Consider the following 25,092-nt stretch of genomic DNA (forward strand, 5'->3'; position numbering starts at 1 on the left):
ACAAACAAAAAATACTGAAAATGATCTTGCATAATATTCCGTATAGTAAATTTTACTTCACTGTCCACTTTTAACATAACTGAAAAATCTACTTGGTAGATAAGGACAAAAGTTACAGTACTTTTTCTATTTTCATTGTTGGTCATCCCAATATTTCTTCCTTTGAAAGCTTCAACCAAGTCAAAGCTTGAATTCAAAAACAAACCGTACTGTGGAAACATTTCAACCAGGTATCTGTAAAGGGCAAAGTTTTCTCCATCCATGCATTCTTTGCCATTTATTTGGGTTTGGGTTGTAGGGGCAGCAGTCAAACTAGAGATTTATGCTTCAGTGGGAAATCTAAACCGTAGGTATGTTATAACGGCAAACCCTCTGGGCACCCTACTGCCTGATTTAAACTCCTGGGGTGAATCTTTGCAGAATCTACGATGTAACCTACACATAGTCAGGCTGACCAACCTAATCAGACCTTTTCTACAGCCTGACAGCTCCTTTGACTTCCAGTGTGACTGGAATTACTGCTACAATTGGCACCAGTGATCTTGCAGTTGCAGCTCCTGATGACACGATCACAAAACTCAATTACTGACTTGCACCTTAGCGTGTCTTGCTGCAACGTGCACTAATTGACATCTTATGCTTGATCAGTAATGGAAGGCAGTAACTCCCAATCATACCCTGAAGTCAATCAGCAAGACAACGAAATCCCCACATTAAACACTCTGACACCCCACCAAAGCTGGGTACTCTGAACTGTCATTTGGCAGGCACACAAGAAAAACAATCAGGACCAGTCCTCTGACCTGAAGGTACAGGGAAGCAACCATCTTGTCCACTGGAAAAAATCTTAATGTGCAGGCACCAAATTGGGGGGATACAAGTATACTCTGCCAGTCGCATTACGCTTGGAGCAAGTCCAACTCCTCTCCACAAAACTGATTCCAGAGCCTAAATTGTGCGTTGAGCCAATATTGGATTAATATTGAATTAATATCCCTCAACCTCACGTACTGCACCAGGGAAGTGACATTGCATGCGTCACAATCCTGCCCTCCTGTAGGTAGTGGGCCCACAGGAGGGCAGACCCATATAGCTGCTTCAGGCTAAGGCCCAGCAACCAGACGTCTCTCCCATGTTAACCCTGTCCCAGGAAGGGTAAAATGGTCCTGCAAAGGTTTATGTCAATGCAAAATGGAAATTATATTTAAAATAGCAGTTTCAGTTAGTAACCTCCCTGGTTCATAACAAAAACACTTCTCGGTGTTCCGTTACGTAGAAAACTCCTGTTACTACGTGAACTAGATGCACACACCTGCACTTCAATAGCTACTGTAACAAACAACTCTTTACACTTAAGAGATGGTAAAATACAATTCTATCAAACATTATGTATCAAAGAAGCAATGCTGAATGTCCCTGGATTGTTCCTTCTCTACCTCCAGTCATTTAGATGATATTTTCAATCGCTCCACACATAACAAGGACAAAAGAGTGAGATCCGAGTTTTGTCTCCCTCTTCATCTCTGAACCCTTTGGACTTGATGATGGGAAGCTGATTGAAGGGTAAGTAGTGCGTTTTGGAGAATGAATTCTTTAGATGATCGAAAAGAAAAAAGGAAAAAAGAAGAAACAGAGAAACCCAGAACATAAGACTGTGATTCCATTATTAGTCTCAGTTCTCCTTTTCTCCCTTTTCATTTCTGATGGCTGGATAATTAAACCTCTATAGTATTGTCTTCCATGTTACTTGCCCCACTTCCAGCAATGCGAATTCCCCTATGGGCAACTTTAAAAAGGGCCTTTTTAGACATCTGTTTTTCAGATCAGTATGACTTTTTTCCCCATTAATTTGTGTTCTTTGTGAAAGTAGAAAGACTAGTGCCAGGACAGAGATGAACATACATGTGAAAATGCTCAACATTTCATCTGCCAAAAAAAAAAGAAAAAAGACAAAAGAAAGAAAAATATCCAAATATTCTTTTTCAACTTTTTATTCCACAATACTGCTATTAAATAACCCGAACTAATCCTTAAGTGTGCATTGCAAGACATCTGATAGCAGCTCAGAGGCTGGAATGTTACAAAGCTTAATTTAAAGGCAGTCGCATTCTCCCCTCCAGCTTGAAGGAGGCAGCTTGTCAATTACGATTCCCGCTCTGACAGAAGCTTTGGGCGCCAAAAGGAACAAGCAGGAAAGCAACAAAGCATGGAAAAATGAACACAACATGCAACAATAATCAAATAAATAAAAAAAATATGGGAATAAATGGATACATGTAAATTGGAGTGTATTTAAGTGTCATTATTGCAGAGAAAACCTCATTTTCTGATGTCCTAGAATTGCATATTTTTAATCCTATTAGGTAAGATTTTACGAACACATTTACAAGCTGCATGTCTGATAATGTCACGGGTATTTTCAAAAGACAATATATCAGAAACATACAGAAAGTTCATCCCAGAATTAAAGCGGGGGGTACAAATATTGTTTGAACAAAGAAAGCACTTACAGTACAGTCAGTGTGAACCTCGTGGGTAATGAACCGATGAAATCCACTGAGCCCTTAGTCACTGAGAGGTTACAATATTAAATGTAAATTTAAATTAAATGATCATTTTACCATAGTAATACTGTAGTGGCTAGAGAGAAGCCATTAGCTATGTGTATCCATGACCACACATATAATAACCTCTAATGAACAAGTGAATTTTGTTATAAATATTTTGGGATATTTTTGATCAAACTGAAAAATCATGTTCTGTGATTGTTTAAAACACACTGCTAGGGGTTCTTTTTGATATATCAATTATAGCAATGAAGTGTTTTTCATAGGTTATTAGAGTAATGTGTAACTGTGAAGGTACAAATGTCCATTACTAATGTGTGCTTAGAAAGATTCTTAGTTTGCACAGTTACTGTCAGAGTAATTAAACAGGGGCTCTGGCTTCTTGGTACCAGACATATGTTAGCTAATCAGAGTCACTGCAGACAGATGCATGCTAGTTATCTGTAATCAGCATACAGCCACACTTTTCATATAGACAGACAGGGACCATATGACCTGTCAGCTTAACCTCCTAAGACCCGAACTCTTCCACGACATGCATTTTTAATTTCTCTTTGATATATGGACATATTGGGGCCCAATGAATGTAAAAACAAAGAATTACCAGATTTTTTTTTTTACCTTATTTTTGTTTTTAAGAAAAATAAGAGCCACATATAAGGATATTCGTTTAAAATTTTGATATAACAGTGGCAGTATAATGTCCTCGTAAGTGGATATCAGGCACATGTAGAGCAAAATTGAGTATTTTGGTCTAAATAACCCAAAATGTGATGTCCACATATGTGGACGCCAGGTCCTAGGAGGTTAAAGTGGGAGAATAGTCAGACAACCATTATTAAAGTGAGATATTACCAGGAAATAAAGGAAAAAGAAATGACATCAAGCAAGGAATTTAAAGTTATTAAATAGATGTGTAAATAAATGAACAGTTTTAATATTGTTTTCTACCAAAATCTTTAAAAAAAAAAAAATAAAGTAATTTAATTAAAAGATACCATTACTAAAATTAGTTTGCCCAGTACAAATTCAAATGAGAAAATAATGACAAATCTCAATCTGTGTGAAGTATTTTTTTTGCATGGTTTAAACACCATTTGGGGTTTTTGCATAGTTTAATATTGGGGCTTATTGACTTACCCAACCTAAGCTGAGGTAGAATATTTTCAGACTCTTAGTCCTTAAATAGGAACATCTTTTTAAATATAGTAATAAAACGAACCATTGCTGTTTTGAGCAGCTATGTGCTTCAAAGGTTGAAGATAGTGAAAACAGTCAACCATCATCTTGAGAAAAATCCGAGGGAGCTTCTGGATGGTGATGCAAACAACGTTCGTAATAAGGCCAAAGGAATGCTGTCAGACTCTCTGGCCTAGTTGCTGTCTCTCTGTCCAGCTAAAGGCTGCCCAGCAGGCAGGTTTTCATGCAGGTACTTCATGGTACCATGCTCCGAGAAGTCGGCTACTGTGTGTCCATCACCTCTCAGGACCCACTTGGTTGTGAGCAGGCCCTCCAGGCCTACAGGGCCTCGGGCATGTATACGAGCCGTGCTGATACCTACCTCTGCTCCTAGAGAAAAGTACAGAAAGAGTGCAAATAATGAGGACTACATGAAGAGAACATATCAGTGAAATATGAGTAAAAATATTCAGGCAGGTTTAGAGAAAACAACACAGAGGATGTCAACACAAGACCACCACATACCCAGTCCAAAGCGGTAGCCATCTGCAAAACGTGAACTAGCGTTCCAGAAAACACAGGCGCTGTCCAGCTGCTGAAGAAACTTCTCTGCTGTGTCCTCTGACAGAACAAAACATCTCATTAGTGCTATTGTGTCTGTAAACACTTTTGGGGCTTAATTTAAAGAAATGAGAATAGAAACTGAGCTAAACTGACACATTAATGCACTGAATGAGACTGAAAGCTTATATAAAACCTAAACCTATCATTTAAAGCAGGGGTGGAGAACTCCAGGGCTCAAGGTGTCCTGCAGGTTTTAAATATCACCTTGTGTCAGTACACCTGAATCAAATGATTACTTCATTGCCATGCCGCTGGAGAACTTCAAGACATGTTGAGGAGGTAATTTAGCCATTTAAATCAGCTGCCTTGGATCAAGGACACATTTAAAACCTGCAGGACACCGGCCCTTGAGGCCTGGAGTTCCCCCATCTCTGATTTAAAGGCTTTCCTGAAAACAAAGATATGTCCCCTGACATAATCTTTGAAATTCACGTGAACCGTGCACATCCATCCAAAAATATATCTACAAGCAGGTTAATGAAGACAGCGCATTCACCATTTTTATCAATCTCCCTCTCTGATAATATCCAACTTTGATACAAACTGATTAGTCCGGAATTCACTGAGGTTCCTTCTGTAGTCACTAGATGGCAGCAACACATCCTCCACTGCACGTGAGATCATCCTCAAGGTGGAAATCTTACCAGTAAACACTTTGCTTTATTTTTTAAAAGTTAATTCTGACTGCCAGAATAAAAGCACATAATGTTTTTAATATTTATATTTTCAAAGGAACGTGAACCTGAGTTTCTTTGCCTTACTGAAAAACTTAAGCTCCCACCATTCAAACGATACTCATAAAATAGTGTCCACGTGTGAATAGAAAATTGTAAAATATATGAGACATCAGTTTTGTCCACATGGTAATGACCACAGCCTTAAACTGAGAGAACACACTGGAAACTGCACAGGATAGCTTCTTTCAAAATGAGTTAAGGACACACAGCATGACGGCTCACTTCAAAGACAGAAGTGTGTCTGAGCATGTTTCAAAGTTATGAGAAGCCTTTTAAACTGTTAATCAGCTGCTCTACATTTTAAATGGGCTCCGTCCACAATCTAGAGTCACAAAGGGAGGATGTGCACTCATCCTGACAACACCTTGTCACTGCTCATTAATCGCTATGGCAGAAAGTGAGACGTAAGGTGGACTGAATCCAACAGAGAGAGACGGAAAACTTGATGAATATTAAGACACGGAACAAAAAAAGAATGACCAAACTGACAGGTGCTACTCAGTCATGGTGAGGTAAGATGTGACAGAAATTGTGAAACTACAAGGCAAAGGAATTAAAAAGCAAATTGGTAGAATGTATTTAAAAAGAGCGAGAGAGAAAGAGACTGGGCAAGAACTAAGTACTAACAGCGAGATATTGCATCACCTACCATTTTCCGTGATTATAACATCTGTGTGGGAGCTGCCATACTTATGTATGTGCTCTACGGCCTCCTGCATGCTGTCCACCACCTCCATGCAGCACTCCAGCTCACCATACTCTGTCCGCATAGACTTTGCCTCTGAGGGGCTGAAGGTCAGGTAGGAGGCAAACCGAGGGCCTGCGTGAATCTTCACCTAGTCACATCAGACAGAAATAAATTTCTAACTTTAATATATTATGACAAAAAACATTTTCATTTTGTTGGATGACTAGTGATGTATCTAAAAATGAGTAACATTGAAAGTCAGCCACAGTTTTCCTTAATTTATCAATCAGAATATTGACTTAGTGCATGTATTTGGCATTTTACCCGTTCAGTGCGGAGCATGTCGATAATTTGGTCGAACATAGGGGTCCTGAGGATGTCCCGGTGAATCAGCAGAGTTTCCATAGCATTACATGCAGCTGGGTAGTCACACTTGGAGTCTCTCACTAGAAGAGGAAAGCATTAGTCAGTCGCTGGCATGTTATGACTGACAGGCATTTATATGGGGGGGAACTGTTCTAACGGACCGATTTTTATGACTTTGTCAATGCTGGCTTCTGAGTCCACATAGACGTGACAAATTCCCTCGCTGTGACCCAGCACAGGAATGCCCTTGGCCGCTCGCTGAATGTCCCGCACCAGCTGGGATGAACCTCGGGGGACGATCAAGTCTATCATCTTATCCAGTCGGCAGAGATCCTCCACTTCCTCACGGGTGCTCACCTGGGAAGAAATACAGGTTTGTGAATCACATCAGATAGAAGAGTGTGCTGTAAAGTGCTATAAAGATGACACAAGGTTCTCACTGCTTTTTAATAAATATGTAGGAAATCAGTTTTACCATCTGCACAGCCTCCTTGACTCCATGCATGGAAAGAGCTTCCTGGGTGAGCTGGTGGAGGACATGGTTGGTATTGGCTGCCTCTTTTCCTCCTTTCAGCAGGAGGGCATTGCCACTGGCTATTGCCAGTGTTGATACCTAGTTTTTACAGGTGTTCCAAGAAAGTGACAAAGTACATTTATAAAAATGGAAACCAAAAAGTTAGCTAAGCATATAAACCACAGAATGTGTTATGGTAAGTTCTGCAGAAATATAAGGTGTTATTATTTATTCATATGTTAATCTCCTATTCATAGTAACTTCCCCATATATCCATTGACCTCTAACATTTTAGTTTTATCCCAGTCTAATACATGTGTGTGATGAAATACAAGGCCATTAAGAGGCCTTGTCTTGATATTGTCCCATACGTAATTTTTTTTCAACAATGTTCAAGTGTTTTATATGTTTTTGTTAAGATTTAAGTTCTTCTGCAGCAATACCTGAGGCAGGCAGTCGGGTCGGGCCTCAAATATGACCAGAAGCAACCCGATGGGTACAGTAATCTGCTCCAGCTCTAAATTATGAGCCACTCTGGTCCTGCGCAGCACTCGACCCACACTGTCCTGGGCGGACATGGCTATCTGGCGGAGACCTACTGCCAAGCTGTTAAGTTTGGCCGGTGACAGACTGAGACGCTTCAGCATGGCTGGTGGCAAATGGCCTACAGAAAGAAGGCATAGCAGAGTTACACTTTCATAGCAGGTAGTGAGGTATAAAACTCATATGTAGAGAAAGGGAAAGTCGCCCTCTGGTGGCAACACATGAGAATGTCATCCCTTAGGTTCAATGTTGAAGTTATTGTAGCAATATACATGCAAAAGCTGCTGAAGTCTGGAAATCAGTTACATACATGGCACATGAATTTATTATCCTTGTTTTTTTAAGAGAATGTGAAAGCACTAGCACTACAATAGCAACATAAAACATCAAACAAAGAAAATGTCTCTGCAAGTCTAGTTTATATTTCAAAAACCAGACACACTTGATGTGGTGTCCTGTTACCTGCACTGACAGCCAGGTCCATATCCATCTTGTTTGCAGCCAGAATCTCTTCCTTCCTTTCAGTCAGCAGATCTGCTAGATGGCAGATGATCTCACTCCTCTGATAAGTAAACAAAATAATTCAGTTTTTCTCTTTAAGTGATAAAGCACCCAAAGAGCTGTTTACATTTTTAATGTTTATAAAAGATATTGCCCGAGTCCTTTATCTAAAAACACTATGTCACCTGGACTGGATGCAGAGATGCAAGGGTTCTTCCAGAACGGCGCGCCATTTCTGTCTGTTCCTCCACAGATGGGCCTGAAGGAGAGTCAGGACAGAATTAAACATCAGAGCCTGCAGATGCAGTTTTACAGCAATAAAAAAAATGATTCAGCTCAGGTAAACTCACCGGCAGGTTTAAATTCAGAGAAGAAGGTTCCTACTTTCTTGCCCTCCACAATGTCAGTGATGACATGGCCTGTTACTTTGGGGTTGGTGCCATTTGCAATAACCACTGAGGTGCCACTGTGCAAGGCCCAAAGGGCAGCTTTGACCTGCAGCCAAGCAGAGATTAAAAAAATATTTTATATAAGATTTACTTAATTTTAATACTCAGTCCAATCAAACGTACAATCTTTTATATGACATGCAAGCATTATCATATTGGAAGACACCATCTGAGAGTTGGGTCATTCCAACACGTTACATGTAATAGCAAGCACAATCTGACCTCTTATTGTTCATCTTATTTTATATATCACCACTCATACTTTAAGGATTTTTGCCCCCAGTCTGTGATATCTGCCCTGAGTTTTGTTGGTCGCTTGTATTTCTCATTTAGGTTTATGTAAAAGAATTTTCTGAAGAAAACTGATGCCAAAAAAAAAAAAAAAAAGAAAAGAAGAAATGTACAGGAAAAGCCTGAACTTTTTCTTATTGTAATGAATTGATGGGCAACTTCACCAACCTTGGCCTCCATGCCTCCGATCCCAACTCTAGACTTTGTACCATAGGTGATGGACTGCTGGTCTCCAGGGTAGAAGATGTCAATGAGCTTGGCATCATCTGTTCCAGGGGGGCTGTTGTATAGTCCTACAATATGAACATTACGGATATGACTTATTTGTTCGAGATGAAAATAACCAGCGTTTACACATCAGCCTAAATTGTTCCCACATCCATTTTATTGCTAATGTTACTAAAGCCATAAACAAAGCTGGGGAATATAGTTTAGTTAGCAACAACAAAGCAAAGGTTGCATCCTCAGAAACATCCCAAACACGTAATAATACAGATATAGAAAGAAACTGCAAGATCTCTGTTGATAAGAAAGCCCTATGTGATGATTGAAAGGTACTATTTTTGCACAAGTCAACCCCTTTTAAAAGGAAAATCCTGGATAGTACCCTTTTATTGTGCATAATCATATGATAATTTACTATGATCACTCTTCTCTGCTGAAGTTTTGTTTTATTTAATATTCTAAAAGCCATCCAGATGATGCTGAATGACTACAGCCGTGATTCTGTGTGCGCATGGACGCCATGTGTCAGCTCCATCAGCATTAGTTTCAAACACGAAGGCAGAAGGTGTGTGTTTGTCTTTCTCATATGGCTCTCCATTGACCCTGAGAGGGATGTTTTTTCCCCCCGTCAGCAAAGTGAGCAGACAGATGGTGTTGTTACCTAACAGCTGACCCAGAGTGTTGTTGCAGTGACACACATACCCTCCACATCAGAGAGTGCGATGAGCAGGTCAGCCTTCATCTCTACAGCTAGCCGTGCTGCCAGGCTGTCGTTGTCCTTAATGCTGATCACCTGCAGAAACAGAAAATTGCTCATGTAAGCTCCTGAAGGCAGAAAAGCGGCAGCAGAGAGTAACCCATGAGCTTATTTTTTAAAGACAGAACTAAGCAGATAAACTGAAACACAAATATGTTAATACATATGACTCTGCAACACTGTTGGCAGCAACATCTGGAAAATGTTAAACAGAGCTGATCAACTCAGAGATGAGCTTGTGAAGAGCTGTTTTGATGCTTGAGGTTTGGCCTTTTTTGTTGTTTTTTTCCATCAGATGTGACTGTATTTGGACAGAGCTGTGAAGTTAACACTGACTGCTTTCAGGGCAACCTAAAGTTAAACGATACAAAAGTAGGTGTGGCCACTCTAATAGCTGATTTAGACATTGGAGATGAATCTTTGTAGAGATTTTGGAAATCTCCCACCAGAAAATTTGTGTCCTTACATTGATGCTAAGATTATTATTCCTTACACTGAGGTAATGATTGTTATTTTCTCACTGATAAATTCAAAAACTGCAGCGGAAATGTAACGAAAAATGCACAAAATGAATCACAAGCACTGAACAGGCCAAACATTGTGATTACTAGGGAGGTGCACGCCAGGTTTCAATGTAAGATTTGTAGTTGTGGCATACATACAGTGTAGATTTCTCACCAGGGCATAAATTTTAGCAGGTAAATTACATAAAATAGGTAGTTATTTTTATTAAAATATCGATTTTGCTAGAAAGTTTTTTTTCTGTTAATTAAAAAAAAACCCTAAAGTTATACCACTGACTTATAAGTAGTAGTCTTCTAGCTGCCTAAGTCAATAATTAGTAATAATAATAATAATACAAATACAACGCAGTAGAAAGTGAAGCTAAATAATCTGATAAAAAGAGGTAAGTTATCCTCACAGGATGCCCGGTGATCACATGCACTGCTGTCTATCCCCTCCCTGCATACAATTCAATTCAATTTTATTTATATAGCGCCAAATCACAACAAATGTCGCCTCAAGGCGCTTCATAGATACAGAGAAAAGCCCAACAATCATATGACCCCCTATGAGCAAGCACTTTGGCGACAGTGGGAAGGAAAAACTCCCTTTTAACAGGAAGAAACCTCCGGCAGAACCAGGCTCAGGGAGGGGCGGCCATCTGCTGCGACCGGTTGGGGTGAGAGAAGGAAGACAGGATAAAAGACATGCTGTGGAAGAGAGACAGAGATTAATAACAGATACGATTCAATACAGAGAGGTCTGTTAACACATAGTGAGTGAGAAAGGTGACTGGAAAGGAAAAACTCAATGCATCATGGGAATCCCCCGGCAGCCTACATCTATTGCAGCATAACTAAGGGAGGATTCAGGGTCACCTGGTCCAGCCCTAACTATATGCTTTAGCAAAAAGGAAAGTTTTAAGCCTAATCTTAAAAGTAGAGATAGTGTCTGTCTCCCGAATCCAAACTGGAAGCTGGTTCCACAGAAGAGGGGCCTGAAAACTGAAGGCTCTCCCTCCCATTCTACTTTTAAATACTCTAGGAACAACAAGTAGGCCTGCAGAGCGAGAGCGAAGTGCTCTAATAGGGTGATATGGTACTACAAGGTCATTAAGATAAGATGGGGCCTGATTATTTAAGACCTTGTATGTGAGGAGCAGGATTTTGAATTCAATTCTGGATTTAACAGGAAGCCAATGAAGGGAAGCCAAAACAGGAGAAATATGCTCTCTCTTTCTAGTCCCTGTCAGTACTCTTGCTGCAGCATTTTGGATTAACTGAAGGCTTTTCAGTGAGTTTTTTGGACATCCTGATAATAATGAATTGCAGTAGTCCAGCCTGGAAGTAATAAATGCATGAACTAGTTTTTCAGCGTCACTCTGAGACAGGATATTTCTAATTTTAGAGATGTTGCGCAAATGGAAGAACGCAGTCTTACATATTTGTTTAATATGTGCGTTGAAGGACATATCCTGGTCAAAAATGACTCCAAGGTTCCTCACAGTGTTACTGGAGGCCAAGGTAATGCCATCCAGAGTAAGAATCTGGTTAGATACCATATTTCTAAGCTTTTCAGCGCCGAGTACAATGACCTCAGTTTTATCTGAGTTAAGAAGCAGAAAGTTAGTGGCCATCCAAGTCTTTATGTCTTTAAGACATTCCTGCAGTTTAACTAATTGGTGTGTGTTCTCTGGCTTCATGGACAGATAGAGCTGGGTGTCATCTGCATAGCAGTGAAAATGTATGCTATGTCTTCTAATGATGCTGCCTAGGGGAAGCATGTATAATGTAAACAGAATTGGTCCTAGCACTGAACCCTGTGGAACTCCATAATTAACCTCAGTGTGTGAAGAGGACTCTCCATTTACATGCACAAATTGGAGTCTATTAGATAGATATGATACAAACCACTGCAGTGCAATACCTGTAATACCTACAGCATGTTCTAATCGCTCTAATAGGATATTATGGTCAACAGTATCGAATGCTGCACTAAGGTCAAGAAGGACAAGCACAGAGATGAGTCCACTGTCAGAGGCCATAAGAAGATCATTTGTAACCTTCACTAAAGCTGTTTCTGTGCTGTGATGAACTCTGAAACCTGACTGAAACTCTTCAAATAAACCATTCCTCTGCAGATGATCTGTTAGCTGTTTGACAACTACTCTTTCAAGGATTTTTGATATGAAAGGAAGGTTGGAGATTGGCCTATAATTAGCTAAGACTGCTGGGTCTAGAGATTACTTTTTGAGTAAAGGTTTAACTGCAGCCACCTTGAAGGCCTGTGGTACATAGCCGATTATTAGAGATAGGTTGATCATATATAAGATCGAAGAATTAATCAATGGCAGGACTTCTTTGAGCAGTTTTGTAGGAATGGGGTCTAAAAGACACGTTGATGGTTTGGAGGAAGTAATTATTGAAGTTAACTCAGAAAGATCAATTGGAGAAAAAGAGTCTAACTTAACATCAATGAAACTAAGAGTAGCTGTAGATAATATTACATCTGTGGGATGATTATTGGTAATTTTTTCTCTAATGATAAAAATTTTATTTGTGAAGAAGTTCATGAAGTCATCACTAGTTAACGTTAAAGGGATGGTTGGCTCAAAAGAGCTCTGACTTTTTGTCAGCCTGGCTACAGTGCTGAAGAGAAACCTGGGGTTGTTCTTATTTTCTTCAATCAGTGATGAGTAGTAAGCTGTTCTGGCTTTGCGGAGGGCTTTCTTATAAAGCAACAAACTATTTCTCCAGGCTAAATGATGATCCTCTAAATTTGTGACACGCCATTTCCTCTCCAGATTACGAGTCATCTGCTTTAGGGTACGTGTTTGAGAATTATACCACGGGGTCAGGTACTTCTGATTAGAGACCTTAGTTTTCACTGGAGCTACAGTATCCAGAGTCGTACGTAGTGAGGAGGTGAAATTATTAACAAGATAATCGACCTCTGTTGGGGTAGCGTTCAGATAGCTGCTCTGCTCTGTGTTGGTACAGGGCATTGACGATGATAACAGTGGCTGGATTATATTCTTAAACTTAGTTACAGCGCTTTCAGAAAGACATCTACTTTGATAAAGTCTACTCTCCACTGCTGCGTAATCAATTATTGTAAATGTAAATGTTATCAAGAAATGATCAGACAGGAGAGGGTTTTCAGGAAACACTGTTAAATGTTCAGTTTCTATGCCATATGTTAAAACAAGATCTAGAGTGTGATTAAAGTGGTGGGTGGGTTCTTTTACATTTTGAGAGAAACCAATTGAGTCTAACAACAGATTAAATGCCATGTTGAGGCTGTCATTTTTAGCATCAACATGGATGTTAAAATCACCCACAATAATTATTTTATCTGAGCTCAGAACTAAATTAGATATAAAGTCTGAGAAATCAGACAGAAACTCTGTGTAAGGCCCAGGTGGACGATAGATGATAACAAGTAAGACTGGTTTCTGAGTTTCACAGCTGGGGTGGACGAGGCTAAGCATCAGGCTTTCAAATGAATTAAAAGTCTGTCTTGGTCTTTCATTAATTAATAGACTGGTGTGAAAAATTGCTGCCACACCACCCCCTCGACCTGTGCTTCGAGATTTCTGGTAGTTAGAATGACTCGGGGGTGTTGATTCATTTAAACTAACATAATCATCCTGCTGCAACCAGGTTTCTGTAAGGCAGAGTAAATCAATTTGTTGATCAATTATTAAGTCATGTACTAACAGAGACTTGGAGGAGAGAGACCTAATATTTAATAATCCACATTTCACTGTTTTACTCTTTGGTTCAGATGTGGATACTGCATTGTTCTTTCTTTGTAAATGTTTAAGTTGTTTGTTGCTGGTTTTTAGTTTGTTTTTTGTCTTTTTGGAAGCAGACACAGTCTCTATGGAGATGGGTTTTTGGGGGGGTAGCAGGAGGAGAGAAGCTGCAGAGAGGCGTGTAAGACTGCAACTCTGCTTCCTGGTCCCAACTCTGGATAGTCATGTTTTGAGGGGTTTAATAAATTTGTCCATATTTCTAGAAATGAGAGCTGCTCCATCCAAAGTGGGATGGATGCCGTCTCTCCTAACAAGACCAGGTTTCCTCCAGAAGGTTTGCCAATTATCTATGAAGCCCACATCGTTTCTGGGACACCACTCAGACAGCCAGCAATTTAAGGAGAACATGCGGCTAAACATGTCACTCCTGGTCTGATTGGGGAGGGGACCAGAGAAAACTACAGAGTCCGACATTGTTTTGGCAAAGTTGCACACCGATTCAATATTGATTTTAGTGACCTCCGATTGGCGTAACCGGGTGTCATTACTGCCGACGTGAATTATGATTTTATTGAATTTACGTTTACCCTTAGCCAGCAGTTTTAAATTTCCTTCAATGTCGCCTGCTCTGGCCCCTGGAAGACAATTGACTATGGTTGCCGGTGTCTCTAGCTTCACATGTCTGAGAACAGAATCACCAATTACCAGAGTTTGACCCCCAGCGGGTGTGTCACCGAGTGGGGAAAAACGGTTAGACACATGAACGGGTTGGTGGTGTACCTGGGGCTTCTGTTTAGGACTACGCTTCCTCCTCACCGTTACCCAGCCATCTTTCCCCAGCTGCTTGGGGTCTGCCGGGGAACAGCTAGCGGGGCCTACGCTATCTTCGGCTGCACCAGCTACAGGGGCCTGGCTAGCTAAGGGTGAGAGCAGGGTGCAAAGCCGAGTCTCCAGATCAGTAATCCTGGCCTCCAGAGCTGCAAATATGCTACATTTGTTACAGATATCATTACTGCTAAAGGAGGCCGAGGAGTAACTAAACATCTGACACAATGAGCAAGAAAGTGCAGAAGGGACAGGTGAAGTAGCCATGGTGCTAACGGGTCGGCTACGAGCTAAGCTAGCGAAACAGTACAGAGACAGTGAGTGAATACTTTGGCTATAAATTAGGTAGTGAGTACAGAGAAAGTGTGCTTCGGATGAAGCACGTGAAGATTATACTGTGAAAAAAGAATGTATTTAAAAGTTGTTAATTAAACTGCTAAGCAAATAAGCTACTCAGAAACACCACTGTGTTTGAGCAGGAACAGGAAGCGATACTATACCACAGAGCGAGCGAACCAATGTGTGATTACACATGCCTTTATGGTTGATTGCAGAGCTGACAAGGTAAGGTGGGGTGGCAGAGGTGTTTCAGCATTTGTGTGTGTGTAAGATAGAAAATGTTGTAGTTAATGAATAGTGGATGTTAAAAAAAAACAAAACACCGTCTGCCACCCCTGCTGCCACCATCACTACAACCAGCGGTGCCCCCATGCTGTCTGTACCCACATTTACCCCCTGCAGGTCGCTGTTGGGCTCCGGAGGGGGCACCACAGCATCATTGGTGTTGATGATTGGCACGATGTTCATGTGCAACAGCTCCCGCAGTGTGCTGTTCAGGTTCTGCCTCTTTTGGTCATCGTGGAAATCCAGATTTGTCACCAGGACCTGACGGCACAAAATCAGAAAATGTAGTGAGGGAGAAATTTAAACAGTAGTAATTAATTAAGCAACAATTTTGCAAAGCACCTGTGCTGTACAAGTGCTGTACTGGGTGAACATGGCTTCATACAGGGCCATCAGGCCGCTCTGTCCAGCTGCAGCACAGGCTCGGGCCTCCAGCACCGGCAAAGACTGAAACACAAACAAACACAAAGACAAATTACACCACACCGACCAAGTGCAATTTATAAGCTAGACAGAAAGGTGTGACCTACACACTCTTTACACAAAGAAGAATAAATGTAAGCTAGTGCAACATATGATAGTATTTGCACTGAAGTGCACGTGTTTGTTCAAGTGAACTGTGTGATAAAGCTAACTGCACCATAGCATAAACATAAAGTTTTAATTAACTGTAAACAATGAGCTTCACAATAATAGAAATTATTGTGGGATTATATTGGGATGATATTTCATTGTATTTTCACACTGAAGAAAATCTAAAGCATTTGGTGAAGATTTGACTTACCTTGTCAGCAAAGTGGCAAAGTTTTCAGCTAACATCAGCATCTTGATTTTCTGAGATACCCCAAGTTCCCATCTTTTCTCACCATGTCATTGAGTTGACTGTGTCCAGAGTGCAGCGCCTGCCGAACACTCTGGGACAGCAGGATCTCATGTCTCAGTCTTTGCTTGCCGAAGGCCACAGCTCCACTGGTGACAATCATCATCTCCCTGCCTTGATTCTGCAACATAGCCACCTGTGCAACAACGGACCCATTTAGTTTCACTGCTGGGGCTATTTTCTTCCTCTTCAGGCTCACTAATGATTTTGATTTAAAGCTCAGTTTAAACCAATTATGAACCCATACATCTGTAGCAAGTACTACAGTACATGTGTCTACAGATAGATAGAAAATGAATTGAAGCAAAGGAAATATGGGACATTAAAACATCATCAGTAGATGGGAAACATCATGAAAACCCACAGATTGGCTTACACGTCACTGAATTTTAAAACAGTTAGGTCAAAGCTTGTGTTACCTGATTTTTTTCCCCCGTGTCAAGAATTTTCTACACAATAATCTCTAAAATGTATAGAGTGCATCATTTTATTTGGTTTTTCACCTGCTCCACAATCGAGGCCAGCCTCCCAAGAGCCAAGCCACACTCATCTCCACGTGTAACAACGGCACTGCCGAGCTTAACTACGATCCTCTTGGCCTGACGCAGCTCACTGCGGTGTGCAAAGGAGCTGCTATGGGCCCTGCCCTGGCCACCTGGAAGATATTTTTCTGATTATTAATCACACTTAACTTTTCAGTACTGTACTTAATAAGAGCCAGCTGCCAACATAATGTTCATGATGCTGCCCACTAGACTAAATACTAAGATGATCTCATAACGCCTGATTACATTCACTCAGCATTCACTTTACGAGGTACAGCTAGCAAAATGCAGTTACCTAATCAGCCAGTCACATGGCAGCAACTAAATGCATTTAGGCATGTAGACATGGTCATGATGACCTGCTGGAGTTTAAAGTGAATATCAGGTGATTTAAGTGGCTTTCAATGTTGCATCGTTGTTGGCGATGGATGAGCTGGTTTGAGTATTTCAAAAACTGCTGATCTAGTTGACAGAGAATGGTCAGAAAAAGAGAAAATATCCGGTGAGTGGTGAGTTCCCTGGGGAAAAAAATCCCTTGTTAATGTCAGAGATCAGAGCAGAATATCCAGACAGTTTTGAGCTGAAAGGAAGGCATGCAGAAGAGCATCATGAATGTGGAGCGGACAAATCTGCAGCAATTGCATGATGATTAAAGAATTAAGGCAGATCTGAAGGTAAGGAGTCCAACTCAGTACAAGCACGGTGTAACAAATATGTGGCAAGTGAGTGTACATCTCTTTACTTATTGTAGTTTAAAAATGTCTCCCTTCCACATTTGCTGATGTAACACTATCTGGGTAAATATTTTTCCTTTAACGGACCACTTCAAACAACCTTTTTTTTTTTGCTGGGTTTCCGTTTCATTGATTACATGAATGAAGCAAACAGTGTGAGGCCCTTCCACACATCCATTTGCAACCTGGGAAACAGATAATCACAGCCTTCAAACTGCCACATCAGCAGGACACTCAGAGAAAGCCTGTGCTGACATTACACATCTCTGTGGAGCAACCAGGCGCGTGAGAGAGGTGGGCAGAGAGAGCGCACCAAAAAGAAAAAAAAGAAAGAAAAAGGAGGGAAAAAAGGAGAAAGAGAGCAGCTGGTGACATCTTTTACAGAGTAGAGCAGGTCAGAAACTGCCCTGACCTACAAAAGCACATCGTTTAATGTTTGAGCATGTGACCAATACACTATAAAAACTTTTTATCTTGCTAAGATCACTTTAATTATAATTTCATTGGTGATTATTTGTTTAATTCTGGATCAATCGCTGGTCTATATGTGTGATGATTAACTGAAACAACAGTCACAATATATAGTTATTGTTTTTAAAATGTCTGTTTTCGTAACCAATTCTTAGACAGTCCTCTGGGAAAAAAGATTTGCATGAAGAATTATTATTTTGAAGTGATTTACCACATATCAAAAAGTTTCTGTCCTGGGATTAATTAAAACAATTGGCATATTACATTTACTTGCTGGTGTTCGACTGCCAAAAAGAGATTTTTAATGTTTCTGTGTGTTTTCTATGTGTAACAGCTTTGCTTATATTGGTAAATAGATAGTCAACAGGTTTTACAGAGGGGTTATAAATAAAATGAGGAAAACTATTTGTTATACAAGTTTTTTTCATGACTCGTGTTATTGTACCTACAATATAATCAATCCAGTCCTTTTTGGTCACTTAAAATATCTTTATAGCACTGTGATGGCATATCTGATGTCCTTTGCCCTGTTTTTATGGACGGATTTCCATTGAAAAAATACATTTTATATGTCAATTTACACATTTTACCCCCAAAAATAAAGGATATATAAAAGTGACTTTGCCAAAAACCAGTTGAGGCTTCTATATTGAGACAAAAAAATGTTCTTTCTGGCTCAAAATGCTTTTCATCATTCATTAGAGATACAGATGTTTCACATATGTTTGACAGATTACAGACCATCAAGACACAAGTTTAAATTTGTTTTGGTTTTTTGGGGGGCAAATACCAGAAATAACTTTTTTGATACAGCCCAGACTGCCACAATATTATCATAACACATAGAATAATCTATTCCTTTAACTTTCCCACAAGGGGAAATTTGGTTAAGGCACACACAGCACTGGATTACTTGCCTTGTGTCAGTTTTCTGGAGAGCAGCTGGCTTAAGTGTCTTGGTGAATCCGGGGGGATCTTTGAACACAGGGTGAGCCTCAGCAGCAGCATGGTCATTTTTATGGTCTTTAATAGAGACAGAAACACCAGTGCACATTAGGACAAATACATCAACTTTTTCCATCCACCTAAGACGTCTTCTTGCATAGCAACATGAAACCTGATTCCTTGCATCCACGTGCACAGTCAAAATATAAATAAACCTCCTGCTCCATGCATATTAACATGTTTCTTCTTACTTAACCTCCTGAAGTCGCGGTATATGTTGTCCTGCCTGCGAACCAGCCCCTGTCTTCTGTTAATTCTTGTTCACCTTCTTCTTCTTTAAGCTTTGATTCCTTCATTTATCACAGCAGTGCTCTGAACACAGACGGACACGGCTCCTCCCCTAAGTGATGAAACCTTTGCTGCAGCTTACAGCAAAGAGAATGCACACGGAGCGTTTCGCTAACGTTTAAAAAATATTCGTTAAAAATATTATACTGATAACTACAATAAACTAACAACTCTCACTCTGTAGTCTGATATTTAAAAATAAAAACCGACGCCTTGGCTGTGAAGTGGTAGGAGATGACGTCAGGCCGGCCGGCGAAATGCGGAACAAGAACGGAAGACGGTAATTTTTTTCACTTTTCAAAATAAACCCCTGCCACCCGACAGTCATGCACTCGTACAATGCTGTTGAGCACTACTGTAATACTGACAGTGCTCTACTCCAGCGGCATTGGTGGAGGAGCACCAAAGGTAAGGGGTGATAAATAGGTAAGAGTTTCTAGTAAAGCAAAAGAGATCATAAAAATAAATTGTGTTGTTTAATAAAAATCCTGACTTGTGTGTTGATGGTTACTTAAGTAATCAATATATTCTAAATGCTTTTCCAACCCATAACCTCACATTAGGACATGTAATGATACAGAGGGCCACAGCAGTTTGAAACGAAAATATTTTTTATTAAATCCTTCCTTTATTATTCTCATTTAGTCAATTTAAAAGTAACTGGAAGTGGTGGATGCAGAAATCATGTCCTGCACTTCTATAATTACTTTGTCACCTATATTTCAGTTACTCCATATAGTTAAAAAATATCAAAACATGACTTTATTTTGCTTTTGTATTTTTGTAATTACACTATTGTGCTCCGACAAAATAGAGTAACCCAGAGGAGACTTGACTCACACTGTTGAACCCCCACTGCCCCTGGGACTATAGATAACAAAATTGACTCCTGTTGTTCTGGCTAAGTGTGTATTATTCCATTATACCTGACCTGTTCTTTTCTCTGTTGTCTGTTTTATCCCTTTTATCTGTTCTTCCATGTTCCTCCTCTCCTTTGCTCTATTATCTGTCTATCTGACTCAGGGGAAGGAACTGACCCTTACCGTACTCCTGCCTGCACTAATCCACAAACGTGTCTATGCGAGTGGGTGATGCAACATTTTAACTCTGTTTATTTTTGGCTCTTTTTAACTCTTTTTAACTATGTTTGTGTTCTTCACAATGATTTCATGGAATTATGAGGACATACACATTCACGTCTCCCTCTTGATAACTACTAGGGTATATCAACCTCAGGTGTACTTTGTCTTCAGTTCTTGTTAGAAGTGTTAGCATCGTGAAATATTTAACAGTTTTGAGCAGACTGCACATTATACCTGCATAACATCAACGTGTTTTTATTTGAACTGTGAGCAGTGTACCGATATTCACATTTACCTCTAAACATTGAGTACAGCCCGAGTAAAAGTGCACAGTGACATGGTTGAATCTTGTCATGTTCAGAATACAAAGCAATAAGACCCTCTCCTTCAAAACTTATACAGACATATACAGTGGTGTTAGGGAATAAACACTGGTCAAAAAAATTAAAGAACACATTTCAGTGATCAGTGTAGCATCAACTCTGTGTTTCCATCTGTCTGACCCCAACAGGTGGCATTAAAAAAAAAAAAAAGCCTGGTACATCTTTTTTTCACTTTGTTTTTCAAGCTATCTTTTAACTTAGCCGCTGTAGGATAATCATTTTCATTTCCTTTAAACGTTTTAACACATTACCCAGTCCATATCTGTACATAATTATCCAGCAGGATTTTCTCTCCCATTGATATCTGTTTTCAGAGTATTTGTTTGTTTGTTTTTAAGAAGTAGAAACTTAGTTACAGAATGTTTAATGTACATTTTATATATTATTATGTCTGATAACTTCAGTGGAAACATATTTTTATATTTCTAATCCCGGTGGTTTTTATATTGTTGTGTATTGTGTGTGATTGAGCAGCCCTGATACATCTGATACCTTTGCATTGTTTTTTCTGGTTGGTACTGGAATTTCACCTGGATTTTATACATTTTGATTGTTGTTTGTCTTAAACAATGCTGATCACAGATAAATGCTGAATGCATCTGTCTTTGCCGTTTTCTTTTCAGACAGTATCAGTAATTTCTTTCTTTTCTCAGTCATAATTTACCATTTACATATTTTAATGAATTTAAATTTAAAGGATTAAATTGCAAAGTATTTAGTAAATAAATCTTTCATTACACTGCTGATTAATACCCACAAACCTAATTAGCTTTATTAAAATGGGGCTCTTACATGTGTTAGACTCAACCTAACAATAATAACAGAGCTTCACAACTATTTACATATTTTGGACTAATAACAATCCAAATTGTCTCAATGTGTGTTACAGTCTCCAGAGTGTGAAATGTCTGTGGACACTCAGGGGACAGAGGAATGCTTTGAGGTGAGCAAGAGAAAGATTTTCTGTTTGAGTGTATATATAAAAATATTTAAAGAGCATTGTAATTATATTTTTTAAAGCTTTATTTTAAAAACCATGAGATTGTTAGCAAGACAACAATATTAGCATTCTCCTTTTTCTGTGAGTGTCAGTGAAAGACTTTATAAGTTTCAAACTTCTTTTTGAATCTTTGACTTCCTATGTGAGGCATACATAAAGAGGCAGTCTTCCCCACCTTTACTTTGCAACCACTTGATATTCCTTATCTCTGCAGCTCAGTACCAAAATCACAAAGTGAAATGGCCAACAAAGACAGACACAAACTTGTTTGTCTTTGAGACAGACCTGTTTGTATTTTCGAAAGGGGTTGCTTAAGAACAAACCTGCTCAGTGCCATATAACTCCAAAAGGCCCTTTAGAATGATTGTGTAGATATGAGAGGCTTTTGAAAGGTGGGCGAAGGAGCTAAAAGCCATATGAAGAGTCCATTATTGGGTCTAGTGTTGGAGGAAGCCCCCTGATCTGATGGTATCAGTGCCTTAGGGCAGGGAAAGTGAACAGAACAAATGCTATCAGGCAGCATCGACTAAAAAAAGAGGATCTCTATCTCTGTCCATGAAACTCAGAGTAGCCCAAAGCAAAAGCACACGCATAATACCACAGATACACCCACACAGAGACACACAGACACAAGTATATAATTCAGCTCAAGGGGTCTCAGCAGCTTACCTGAAGACTGACCAGCCAAAACAGACGTGCAAGGTATCGCAGCAGAGAAATCAGGATGATGGAAGAAAAAGGAAGAGAGAATGGAGTGGCAGCCATGAAAGCCTGCTACCGGAGATTTGATCCTGCTGCGTATCTGCAGTACAACTACACTCCACCACGGGCTGACTTCACAAGAAAAGACAGTATTGTGCCGTGGAAACTGGCATGCCTGCACAGAGCTTTTACTGAAGGTAAGGAGGTTCTGGCGTATTTTGTTTCTGAAATGCAATAAAAATTTCCTTCATCACTCATTTGCTTTTTCATTGCCCCATTTTTCCTTCTCCTAGTTTGTAGCAGAAAACAAATAGAGCCTTGGGTGGGTCCAAACACCGCTGAAGAGCTTTTCCCTAATAAAAATAATAATTTTTAAAAAGGCAACTAAACCTCTTTTTCTTTTCCTACAAGGTTACTTAATGAATGATCACTTTTATTTTACTGAGTGATTCAGTGTCAGGAATGATAATGGATGGAGGATGTTTACATCTAATATGATAATGTTTTAACCACGAAAACTTTCCTTCATGATCTCACTTTGCTCTTTTTTTTCTCCCCTCTTCCCAGGTGATATGAGTGGTGAGCTCCTCGTGGACATAGGTTCAGGTCCCACCTTGTACCAGGTGATGAGTGGCTGTGAGGTTTTTAGTAAAGTGCTCCTGACAGACTTCCTGGAGGTGAACCGGAAGGAGCTGAGGTGCTGGCTGCAGGATGAGGGACAATGCAGTCTTGACTGGACACCATACCTACAGCACGTCTGCAAACTGGAGGGACGAAGGTATGGAAAAGATCACTTTGAACTACAGCTAAAGACTTGGTAAAGCTTAAAATGATGGTTACTAAGATTCAGTGAACGTTAGATACCTGGTATATTCTATGGCTAACCAAAGACAGAGAGAGAGAGAAAAATAAGATCACATAGATCACATATTTTCCTCTTTCTTTTTGATTTTCTTGAAGCAACACTCTTTTCTTGCACAGTCATCAGAATGAAGTTGCCTTCTGTGTCATAACAATTTATTTTGGGTTCTATCATGGAGTGTTCTTCTTAATAATAAGACAAGAAAAAAGTGTCTAAGTTAGAATAAAATACTTGCCAGTTTAATGATAATGATAAAAAAATCATGCACTGATTAGAATATGGTGCCAGTCTGAAAGAGCTGTTTTATACAGTTTGATGATTCACTCAAACAGGCCCTCAGTGTGGACTGAGAAAGCTGCAAAGTTACGTCAGGTCGTCGCGGACATCCTCCCCATTGACGTGCACTGCTCTCAGCCCCTGGCTCCTGACGCCCTTCCTTCAGCAGGGGCTGACTGTCTGGTGTCCTGCTTCTGCCTGGAGAGTGTCAGCCCTGACCTCGCTGCCTTCACCAGGGCCCTTGGCCACATTGGGAAGCTCCTGCGCCCTGGTGGGCACCTCATGCTCATCGGAGCCCTCGGGGAGAGTTATTATTTTGCGGGGCCTGGGGTGAGGATCCCAGTGGTCCCGCTGAATGAGGCCCAGGTCTGTACTAGTTTGAAGGAGAGTGGGTACACTCTGATCCGACTGGAGGTTTACACACTGACTCAGGATATGAGGGTGGGGGTTGATGATGTGACTGGAGTGTTTTTTGTAAAGGCAAAGAAGGATTAACAAGGGAGAAAGTAAACAAGTGAGAGAAAAGCAAAGAAGGCAGATAAAAAAAAATCTCAAAGAAGAAATTAAATAAGTCACTATTCAGACTGAAATCATATAGATTAAGCCTGGGTAAATGTGTAGCAGTTATTTAGAAAGTGGATTGCTGATAATGCTGAGAATAAAATGCACACATATTTCTGTTTTGAGTTAGAGCCTGTGCTTTAGTCCTTTTAAGGTATTCCAGTTTCCACACAAATGACATGTTTCACTTTATTCCACCACATTTTGTCGCATTTTCATCATGTTACTCTGGACCTCCGTCTGTCTTTCTAAGAGGGAAAGTAAATGAGAGACTATTTTGCTGCAGAAGCACTTATTGGTTTAGTAAAGGCAGCCACCTCCTGCAGTTCCTACAGCATCAAGAATGTAAACATTAGTACTACAGTAGGCATATCACATAAAATCCCCACAGGAATTACCCAGCTGTATGTAAACAGCATGTGCTTATCTTCGTTCAGCTGCTAATTACTCAAAAGGTTGAGATGATTTTTGATTGTATGAATAAAAATGCAATGCTTATTTATTTTTCTTGGTACTATGTGCTATTTTAGAGAATCATTTTATATTGCCATCTAGAAACGTCTTTGTGTAATTAGAAGGATTGAACACAAGGTGTCGCTACTTGATCATCTTGAGTTGCTCCTCAAATCTCATCACGGGCCTTAACACATCTCTTTAGTAAAGAGATATCATTGTTGTTGTTGTTATTATTATTATTATTATTATTATTATTATTATTATTATTATTCTTGCTGCAAAACGGTTACTAATTGTACTCTTATCTCTAGCTTATTTTGTGTTCCCCTAACATTAAAAAAAAGCTTAACAAAACTAACTTGTTGCCTTGGGTAATACGTATTACACTCACATGTTCATTTTGGCTTGACAACTGTTTTAATTTGTCATAGTAAAGATTCAACAGGATGCTGGAAACATTCTTCAGAGATTTTGGTTTTATGTGTGAGGCAAATCTTCTGTTTTACCATATGCACAGGACCTAACACAGAACTCTGGGCCCTATACACCACATTTAATAATAATCTAGGATATATATATATATATATATATATATATATATATATATATATGCACAGTTTGACAGTTTGAAATCTCCATCTTCAACCCTTGTTTCTCAGCAAATTCTGTTGTTTGCGTCACATTGTCACTATCAGC

The 25,092-nt window shown here is 39.8% G+C and overlaps 2 protein-coding genes across 4 annotated transcripts; one reads left to right on the plus strand and one right to left on the minus strand.

Moving 5' to 3' along the window:
• Positions 1-1,681: 1,681 nt before the first annotated feature.
• On the minus strand, positions 1,682-22,305 carry aldh18a1 (aldehyde dehydrogenase 18 family, member A1). Of its 3 annotated transcripts, none has more exons than XM_085170674.1 (18): positions 22,209-22,305; positions 18,699-18,804; positions 16,535-16,686; positions 16,018-16,167; positions 15,494-15,598; positions 15,254-15,412; positions 9,387-9,477; positions 8,628-8,752; positions 8,070-8,214; positions 7,905-7,978; positions 7,681-7,780; positions 7,119-7,339; positions 6,637-6,774; positions 6,323-6,518; positions 6,120-6,241; positions 5,757-5,943; positions 4,272-4,367; positions 1,682-4,136 (listed from the first exon to the last, which is right to left on the minus strand). In XM_085170674.1, exons 1-18 carry the CDS (start codon positions 22,302-22,304, stop codon positions 3,940-3,942), a joined length of 2,460 nt encoding a protein of 819 aa, XP_085026800.1. In that variant the 5' UTR covers position 22,305; the 3' UTR covers positions 1,682-3,939. The 3 variants fall into 3 exon arrangements, with proteins under 3 accessions (XP_085026800.1, XP_085026802.1, XP_085026801.1); XM_085170676.1 differs by lacking the exon at positions 22,209-22,305 and adding an exon at positions 18,983-21,193; XM_085170675.1 differs by lacking the exon at positions 22,209-22,305 and adding an exon at positions 18,978-21,192.
• On the plus strand, positions 22,264-24,939 carry pnmt (phenylethanolamine N-methyltransferase). Its single transcript, XM_085170677.1, has 3 exons — positions 22,264-22,438; positions 22,809-23,019; positions 23,436-24,939. Exons 1-3 carry the CDS (start codon positions 22,264-22,266, stop codon positions 23,872-23,874), a joined length of 825 nt encoding a protein of 274 aa, XP_085026803.1. The 3' UTR covers positions 23,875-24,939.
• The last annotated feature ends 153 nt before the right edge of the window (positions 24,940-25,092 follow it).

Source organism: Neolamprologus multifasciatus, chromosome 8 (assembly GCF_963576455.1).
Source record: "Neolamprologus multifasciatus chromosome 8, fNeoMul1.2, whole genome shotgun sequence".
Classification (NCBI taxonomy): domain Eukaryota; kingdom Metazoa; phylum Chordata; class Actinopteri; order Cichliformes; family Cichlidae; genus Neolamprologus; species Neolamprologus multifasciatus.